At 34.8% G+C, this 10373-nt stretch overlaps 1 protein-coding gene across 6 annotated transcripts in view; it reads left to right on the top strand.

Moving 5' to 3' along the window:
- The window catches only part of MICU1 (Mitochondrial calcium uptake 1), a 343655-nt gene that overhangs the window by 319107 nt on the left and 14175 nt on the right, over positions 1 to 10373 (top strand). For all 6 annotated transcript variants that reach the window (XM_069849135.1, XM_069849136.1, XM_069849138.1 and 3 more), the window contains 3 exons: positions 2976 to 3136; positions 5901 to 6017; positions 7865 to 7989. In XM_069849135.1, coding sequence (XP_069705236.1) covers positions 2976 to 3136; positions 5901 to 6017; positions 7865 to 7989 — 403 coding nt within the window. The remainder of the gene's footprint in view (positions 1 to 2975; positions 3137 to 5900; positions 6018 to 7864; positions 7990 to 10373) is intronic.

The raw sequence follows: 10373 nt of genomic DNA, 5'->3' as shown, positions 1-10373 counted from the left end.
AATAATTTATTGTGAATAAAAGCACATTTCTTTTTCGTTATTGAAATTAAAATTTCTTTATCAAGAAATTGTGTATGTTCATTTGTTCGCACCTACGTCATATTAACGAGTGCATTGTAAATTACATATCGTATAAGTACAAATAGAATAAGAAGTTAACCATAAAACTAGGGCTATAGCTGTCTGTTATGTGTGGTAGAGTAGACCATAAAACAAAAACAAAAACAAAAAAATTAAATTACATCAGTCCTATTTGTGTCTTAAAATCGGGTTGCGAATTTATGGGATGGAAGAATGCCAGGGATCGTCCCCCCCCCCCTCGGAGAATTTGGTGTACCCTGCTGAAAAGGTATTAATTTTACCCTGCCAAACACACATTTATCCCATTCAGGTGCTTAATTTATAGTTTCCGTATATTTTATATGTTACTAATTCATTACTAACAATATTAATTCTGTCCACACCTGTGGAGTAACGGTTAGCACGTCTAGCCGCGAAACCAGGTGGGCCGGGTTCGATTCCCGGTCGGGGAAAGTTACCTGGTTGAGGTTTTTTTCCGGGGTTTTCCCTCAACCAAATATGAGCAAATGCTGGGTAACTTTCGGTGTTGGACCCCGGACTCATTTCACCGGCATTATCACCTTCATCTCATTCAGACGCTAAATAACCTAGATGTTGATAAAGCGTCGTAAAATAACCTACTAAAAAAAATATTAATTCTCCTTCCTTCTTTAATGTAAGTTGAGAGCGACAACAATACGAATCGGCCAACACTGCTAATTATTATGAACTAGGCCTATATCATTTATACATTATCCCCCCTGGAGAAAATATTCAATTCGCACCCTGTTTAAAATAATAAAAAAACGCTTAAATATGTAGAAAAGGTACTGAACTTACTCCTGTTTACGGTATGGAAAATATTTCTCTTCAAAGGAAATATGGAGGAAGCACACCCCACGATATATTCTACAAGGTATTCTTTAAAAAATTTTGCACCTCCCCAAGCAAAAACTGAAATGATGCCCTGGCCTATACGCTATCATAAGATAATGAGTGACAAATTATTACGAATCGAATAGTCAATAGGAATGCAATGAATAGCCAGCAACAACACATAACTGGTAACGTCATTGTATAAAAGAATAATTAATCATGAATGCCCTGGTATTGATGTTAACTTGAAGGAAGCACGTGGGTAAAAGTGTCTCTTTTTTTCTGGCAGCTGCGTCAGGGACTTCCTTCACGTGGCCTGCAAGATAGTCGCAATAAGAATATCTTGGACAGTCATCTTTATCACTGATTGTTATTGAATTACAGATAAAAATAAAACATATCTTTATTTAATAGAACTCATCGGCCTCAATAAATGAAATTCTTGCCCCGCATCTACGAATGAAATCCTCTATTACCTAGTGCATTTCATTTCTCTAATGATAAGAGTAAAAATCGGAATCTTACAGACACCTCGTAACCGAGTAAAGCAGTGCACTGTAGACCAGAATCTTAATCCAGTTGGAAAAAAAATATATTTTTCAAAATCACTGAAGTTGGTGTTTCTACACTGTAAACACTAACCAGATGTCTGCAGCTCAGAAATTCGCAACGTAGAAACGGATTCGAGAAGATTAACACCAGTAAATACATAGCGGAAGTTGATGAGTGATAAACACAGGGTGGTCTGCACCCAGTTGTGCATTGGAGCGGTGCAAGGAAAGATCATTCGGTGTTGTGCTTAGGCAAAATATTTTTTTAATTCCACTTGGAAAGTTTGCCCAAAGGTTTATATAAATTTAATTAACTTATTCCATGTTAATACTGTAATAATAAAGTTCGAAATTACTGAATTGAAAATTGAATTTTCGGTCATGAAATTCATATTTATACTAAGATTTAAAAAATCGAAACTTATTCGCACGGAATTTTTTTGACCAACATACAGAACAACAGTATTGTGGTTTAAATGCAAACGTGCGCCTTTTTTCAAAATAAATTCTTTTATTTTAAGTGACGATCAGCAAAAGCGTCACTTCAGTGATTCGTGAACAGTTACATAAATTAGAAAAGCTCTTCAGAATCATCATAGGAGTATGTTTTGATTAGATTATAAACAGGAGAATGTTCACAGAGCGTTTTTGAGGGAATTAAGAAATCTATTTGTTGTTATTTTACGAATGATTTTAAGAAAAGATGCCGGACGAAGAAAGACAGCTTTCTAGCGAAACATTAAGAATGGTTGAAAGCTGAAGTGAAAGCTGAAACCCAATGGTAGCAAAAGAACCTTGCATCTCGCTACCGGAGGAATAGAGAAACATATCAGTCACGAGCATAAGTTCTTTTTCAAAAAATTTCTTTGTAAGCGAAGGAACAATAATTTGTTTCATTTTGAGTCCCGCGTCATGAAAGGGTTTTTTGGGCTGCCCAACACTCAAAACTAACGGCAATGGATCTCTTAATGTAACATCACTGGGTTCCTGTTGAAGAAAATTCACTTCAGCCTTCAATCATTCCGATATTTCACCAGGAACCTGTCCTTTTACACCCAGCACAACTTCCACTATTTTTTAAAACCATTCATAAAATGACAAATAGATTTCTTAAATCTCGTAAATACACTCTGTGAATACTCCCCTGTTTATAATCTAGTCGAAACATACTCAAAGGATTATTCTGAATCGCAATATTGGAGCAAATATTACTTCCATTCTGTATATGTGTAACATCACAGACTGTGATGAATTTAATTCCATTCGTTTGTTATTGAAGTATTAGGCACAATTAAAAAAAATAATAAAAAAATTTTAGTTTCACTCCGAAGTCTGCTGGTTTTAAAATTAATCTAGGTATCAGAAATTAATGTAATGGCACCCAAATTATTACTTAGTGCTTAATTTTGCTTGTAAGGAATTATTACAAATTTAAAAAGCTTTTGCGTTCCCTAAATGTATATATAAAAATGTTATGTTTGGTTTCAGCTTCAAGACGCCATTTTGAAATAGCATTTCGCATGTTTGATCTAAACGGCGATGGTGATGTGGACTCGGAGGAATTTGAGAAAGTTGCAACTTTAATTCGACAGCAGACGAGCATTGGAAGTCGTCACAGAGATCACGCAAACACTGGAAACACTTTCAAGGTTTGTATGAGGCCTTTGAAGTTTGCTGATGGTGGAATTCAATTATGCAGCACACCACAGATTACAATGAAAGAAAACAGCTGTCTCAGAAGTAAGAGCATATTGTTCTAGAGTTGGTAAATATGACCATTGTTCGGCAAATTTGTATACAGTTGTTAAGTAGTCAAGAAATGAGTAAGAGGAGAATAATGGTATTCCCAGTAGATCCTATAGAATACTATATTTCCATAGTAACTCTGTTCAAAAGACTGTAAGAGAAAAGCAGACAAACTTGTTTTACAATTAGTGAAACACTAAATGTTGGTTATTCGTTCACAACAAAGATCATGTTCAGCTACACTTATCCTTAATGATGTCATTTTTATGTTCATCATATTCACAAACGTTTTCTACCGAATTATTTCATATTCTTATGTAGACTCATTGGTTTTTAATTATTTTTTTCTTCCTCCTGAAAAATTATTTTTTGTACTGTTACATAGGAGATTTCATAAAATCAATGAGTCCACACCTGTGGAGTAACGGCTAGCACGTCCGGCTGCGAAACCAGGTGGCCCGGGTTCGATTCTCGGTCAGGGAAGTTACCTGGTTGAGGTTTTTTCCGGGATGTTCCCTCAATCCAATATGAGCAAATGCTGGATAACTTTCAGTGTTGGACTCCGGACTCATTTCACCTACATTATCACCATCTCATTTAGACGCTAAATAACCTAAGATGTTGATAAAACATCATAAAATAACCTACTAAAAAAAATCAACGACGATACGTTGTTGTCTTTGGAAATGTACCTGAATTCAGTGAATCTAATAAATAATCTAATCTAATGGAAGACAAAACCCAATAGACAAATTACGGTATTTAAATAAAATTGATATTGAAAAATACCGAAATAACTCTTCTTCTATAAACAGACATAATAGAAACAATTTTATTTCACATAACATATTGTAAGCTGAAAGATAAAACAGGAGAGTCTCTTATCATACTAAAGATGATGATGATAGAAAGAACGTAATATAAAGAAGTTCTCATAGTATTAACATTTACGTTGGAATAAACATGTTCGTTTTCTTTGTAGTAAATTAAGAAAAATTATTCACTATTTTATTACTTACTTACTTACTTACTTACAAATGGCTTTTAAGGAACACGAAGGTTCATTGCCGCCCTCACATAAGCCCGCCATCGGTCCCTATCCTGTGCAAGATTAATCCAGTCTCTATCATCATACCCCACCTCCCTCAAATCCATTTTAATATTATCCTCCCATCTACGTCTCGGCCTCCCTAAAGGTCTTTTTCCCTCCGGTCTCCCAACTAACACTCTATATGCATTTCTGGATTCGCCCATACGTGCTACATGCCCTGCCCATCTCAAACGTCTGGATTTTAAGTTCCTAATTATGTCAGGTGAAGAATACAATGCGTGCAGTTCTGTGCTGTGTAACTTTCTCCATTCTCCTGTAACTTCATCCCGCTTAGCCCTAAATATTTTCCTAAGCACCTTATTCTCAAACACCCTTAACCTATGTTCCTCTCTCAGAGTGAGAGTCCAAGTTTCACAACCATACAGAACAACCGGTAATATAACTGTTTTATTATCCTACGAAATTATTTGACTATCCATACTTTACGAATGATTTACCTCGCACAAGCTATATTACAATATGGCATTATATGGGGTTGCGCTGTTAGTACCTCCCTCATGCCAATAACACTTCTACAGAGAAGAATAATAAAAATATATTTTAATAAGCCTCTTGATTATCCCTCAGAACTGTCGTATTCTGAATTTAAAGTTTCAGTTTTGTGTGTAAAATTGTAAATGTACTTTGTAAATTTGTAGTGTTTTTTTGTAACACTGTTTTACTCCTGGTTGAGTGTGAGAGAATGCCGTATGGCCTTAACTCTGCCAGGTTAAATAAATCATTATTATTATTATTATTATTATTATTATTATTATTATTATTATTATTATTAAAGTCTTTGATATTCGTCAAATTTATAACAATGTCTTATTGAATTTCTTTCATAAAAACGGAAATATATTTAATTTATATTCACATAAATATAGAACTAAAAGATCATACATACAACATATGCTTGACTGAACCTAATGTACCACAACTTAGCATATAATCACAGTAGCAACTCCAGTCCAAGGCTTTATAACAAGATAACAGTTAAATTACCAAACATTCAATTTGCTAATGCTCCTTATTTTTTAAAAATCAATTAAAAATTATCGTTTAGGAAGAAAATATAAAATAGCTTCAATTACGGTAATATCTGTGATTTTCTTTTCTCTTTTTATTTTTTATTGTGTTAATTAATCAAATGTATGTACTCTTTCTGGAGGTGCTATAGTGATTTTTATATTCCATTTTGAATCTTGTGTACACCACTTTTAACACTTGAATATAATTAATTGATGAACTAGTGGACGAGCAAGTCCACTAGTTCATCAATTAATGATTTTTATATGTTAAAAAAAATATGTAACATATCTTTGTTTTAGCAATAAATTATTATTATTATTATTATTATTATTATTATTATTATTATTATTATTATTATTATTATTTGGAAGTATTATTAAGTAAATTAATACATAATTACTTTATTAAAATTAATATAAAGTCTTCTTTCTCTGAGATAAAAATGTTCGTAGAACCCTATGATGTCTATTAAGAAACAGAAGTTTTGTATTTCAAATTGAAACTGCTCTCTGAAAATTGTATACAAGTAAAGGTTTTATTTTCAGGGCGTGAATTCAGCACTGACAACATATTTCTTTGGTCCCAATATGGATCAGAAGTTAACAATTGAAAAATTTCTCGAATTTCAACAACAGCTGCAGAGAGAAATTCTTAGCCTTGAGGTAAGTTTCAATAAATTTAGAATATATGCTTCAGTAACAAATATGAACTTGCAATGATTTAGTTATACAGGGAAAAGGATTGTATCTCAGAGTAACATAGCTTAAGTTGTGAATAGATACTATGCCCATCCTTTAACTTAACCTAATTTTGAAATTTCTGTTGTTTGTTAGCCTTTTTGTTATGAGACAGAACCTGAAAGAAATGCAAACAAAAACTTAGGAAACATGAGCTTATTTTATAATTCAGTACCGAGATGAAGGAAAAGTTTAGGGTGAGGGACGAAAAACTTTCAAGACATCGGTTTAAATAAAATTCTTCTGTTATCCTTTTGATTATATGAGTTTACATTTTCAAAAAGTACAGTACTTGCATATGTCACTAGGTTTAATTAGTTGGAGAGAAAGATCATATCTTCTTGTAGAATAAGTATGATAATTTGACGAGTACTTAGTTATATTTTTGTGTTGATATGTTAATACTATTCGTAATTCTTTTTTATGCCTAAAACTTTGAAATCTTTACATATGATATTTGTTGGATAACCTAAATGCTTATTTAAACACATTTTAATTATTCTCTTATAAAGTTGATTCAGGAGGAACAGAACAGATTTTGTTCTACCTCCTCAACCTAGTATCTCTTAGTGTATTTTATTTGAGTTGGCAGTGCGTTGTGTGTATAAATGTGATAGACTTGTAAATTGTTTCTTTTAAACAGATAACATCAATGTTTTCTGTGTGTGGTGCACAGCGGTACACCTCCCTTCACTCACCCAAGCTGTGACGTACCGATAGTTTAGAGCTTCGTACATAGTGCACTTTCTTTACTTCTACACTTTTTGGTTTTTGTCTGTCTTTGAAGAGAGAGACATTGTTAGGCTACGTGGTACTAGGCTACTCTTCTTAACAGTAGGCCTCCACTGTTATTGATGCAAGAGGAATTTGAACTTGGTCTTAAATCACCAATTATTATATTTGGAAATCAAGTACTTACTAATATTGTGAAATACAAGTTCAAGCTTACTATTTTTTTTTAGGTTAAAAGTTATTTTGGAACTATTTTGAGGTTAAATAAGGGAATTTTACAATGTTCTCAGTGATCTATCCAGTTTGAATTCAAGTTGTGCCATTGGCTGAATGGCTAATTTTCAGGTTTACAAATCTTACAAGTCCAAATGGAACTTTTTGGTAGACAAAGATGCTTTTGGGACAGTTTTTCTCAATATTCTCTTCTTTTCCTGTACTGTAAAGTGGGGTGACTTTGAACACTGGGGTGGCTTTGAACAGTAATTTAGCGCCTTTCTAATTTGAATGCTGTACCCTATTCCGAAAAAACTGAACTAGTTTATTGACAACTTAAACAGTTTTTTCGCAATTGGGTACAACATTTAATTTAGAAAGGTACTAAATTACTGTTCAAAGTCACCCCGGCGTTCAAAGTCACCCCACTTTACGGTACATTATTTCATTAATACCGCATTTACTACTTTAGAAAGCAGAAGGGCAAACTAATACTGGCATTGGGATATGATTCGAGATTATATGATTGACAATTTTTGCGTGAAATTTATAATGAAAAAATATGTGTTAGTGTAGTGGTAGTCTTTTATAGTTGCATGAATTTTGGTGAAACGAGCGTTGAGCGACTTCCGCCGATTTTGGAATAGACATCAACGCACTTGAACTGCCAACATTGAAAACAAAAAATCACACTCAATCGCTTTCACCTTCATCTTGACGGGATAATAAAAGCCTAAACTAACCTAACCTAACCTAACCGCGTTGGTGTCTATTCCAAAATCGGCGGAAGTCGCTCAACGCTCGTTTAACCTGAATTTTTGTTACAGTTTCAAAGGAAAGGTCCAGATGAAAATGGAAATATTACTGAAGCAGATTTCACGGAATTACTTCTGGCATATGCCGGCTACCCACCTAAGAAAAAAGCTCGTATGCTTAAAAGAGTCAAGAAAGTGTAAGTTACCAGTACCAACAAATGTGTGTGCTTATGTATATTATAACCATGTGAGATCACAGCTGATTAGACAACACCGCATTCTGAGTGCAGTTTGCTTTTAGATAACTACACAATTATTAACCTGGGTTGCAAGGAGTAGCGAAGTGCTTTCCATAACCTCTCCTACTCAAATCCCATCCTCACCTTCCCGTGGTGCAACCTGTTTTTAACAAACGAGGCTCTGGGGACCGAGTCACAGCAGTATAACCATTCCATCAAAAATGGAGGGAAATGCCATTTCAGCATGCTGATCTGCAATGGCATTTATAAGCGTCCCCTAAGTGGTGAAGAGAAGATATTGTTGGTTGCATACTAAATTTCGTCCTTTTAGTGCTCTGATAAGTACCCTGTTAGATCTGGAAGCTGTATCAACTGCGATTCTCTTTAACAGCTGCAGTGACCTCATTTTTACTGATGTTTGTGTTTTCTATATCATTCACGATAACTCTGTCTATTTCCGAGGTGGGATGTTCATATTTAGAAAGAATGCAGTCATTGGGGGTTGAGAACTGTTTCAGAAAGTGGTTGTGTACTGCCTGAATGTCGAAATTACAACGTGTTTTATCTTGCATCACAGAGTGCACGGCTTTCCTTCTTTGATTGTAATAAAAAATTTGAGTGAAGTTGTATCTGCATTTCTCGCAGTCTCTTTCGGAGGCACTCTCAGGATTGCTGCTGGTTTTATATTGCCTCTATAATTTATTCTCTTTTTTTCTAGCTTCATAGAACTTCCTGGCCGGATGTTTTGGTCCCGGAAGCAGAAATATAGCATTGGTCAGAAATTGACAAAATCCTTCCACATCTTTAGAGAAAGTTTGCTAATGACTTCATTGTTAGATGCAGCACATTAGACAACAACAACAATAACTTAGAAAGTTTCTTCATTACAGAAGTTTTTTAATTGATCTCTCCAATTCAGTATCAGTAATTCGCGCTTGAATATTTCAATATCTTTTGGAATTTATTCTTCCAACGTTTTAGCATTATTAGCTGAATGAGTGGAGTTGAATGGTTTGTTACTTCGGTTGTATGGAGTGTGGAAGGAGGAGGCTCATAATTATTATGTTTATTTCTCCTCCAACTGGGATATTTCTTTAATATATTTGTCCTATGCTGTAAGGGATGTGATCTGCCGGTATGTATTACTAGACCATGCCAGTAGCGGCTGGTGGTCAAAATAATGAGTGTGCTACAATCTCTATATCGGCCTACTGTATACACTTATATGCATTTATCTTAATTTGAGACTCGCCTAGTGACGAAATATGGAGTTCCTTCCTACTGCAGAACTTGTCAATTACCCTGGTGTTAAACGTTAAATTCCTCCATCCTGGACATTATACTCTTTTCTATTGACAGTATTGCAAGAGCAGTGAGGTGATCCTGGGACATAGTGTTCCTTAAAAACTTTTTTATGCGTTTCAAGCAAGAAAAACATCTTTCTGGCTCAGCAGTGGTCATTGGTGTTGTAACCAAAATATTTAACAACTTCGTTACTTCACAGAATGGATCCTGTGAATTGTTGGAGACTATGTTTTGTAACAATTGAACAGCCATGTATATTTCTGAAGTCGGATCTTCCGTATAGAACTCCAAGTTGTGTCTTTAACATTCTTTTGTTCAGTACAGTATAGCTGTTGACAGCAGCTTCAAGTTCGCGTTCAGGAAAATTATGCAAAAAATTGTCAAAAAATTCGCTGTTTAACAATTTTGTTGCGTCTAGGTAGCTTAAAGATTGGAAACGATGAGTAGTTTCCTGAATTATACGGTTACATACCTACTTGTCATCAATTTTCTGGGATTTAATTTTCCGTCGCTTGCTGATTGATTCCGGAGGTACCTCAAAAAACTGTTAGATGGCAGCAGCAGTCGAACATTTGAATTACCAAATATATTGTACATAGTTCCGAGTTCCTCCACAAACAAGCATTCTTTCCTTACGCTTTACTTTTGCAATCTCCAAGCTGTGTTGTGCTGAAGCTCACTACAGCACTTCCCCGCGTAAAAATAGCCAATCAGAGCAGTTATTTCAGCTTCGCATATGCGCATTAACTGTCTACATTCTCATGTAAGTTTTGAGTAGCACAACGAACCCCCTGAGGCACCAAAGAGCGAAGAGCGAAGACTAAACACTCTATAATGCGTCATGAACATAACAACGGGAAATTGTCAAATGGCAGATCAAATACTATGGTATTGCAAACACTTTACTTGAGCAAAAAATATCATTGTGCTGTAGCACTGTAGCACATAAGGACGGGCCACCCCTGGACCATGCTTTCTTTTATAATTTCTTTCCACAAAATTGACAAGATATCAAATCACTATCCTGAGAATTTGTT

The sequence above is a fragment of the Periplaneta americana genome, chromosome 16 (genome assembly GCF_040183065.1).
Source record: "Periplaneta americana isolate PAMFEO1 chromosome 16, P.americana_PAMFEO1_priV1, whole genome shotgun sequence".
NCBI lineage: Eukaryota > Metazoa > Arthropoda > Insecta > Blattodea > Blattidae > Periplaneta > Periplaneta americana.
Note: the sequence above shows the minus strand (reverse complement) of the source record. Positions and strands in the feature narration are given on the sequence as shown.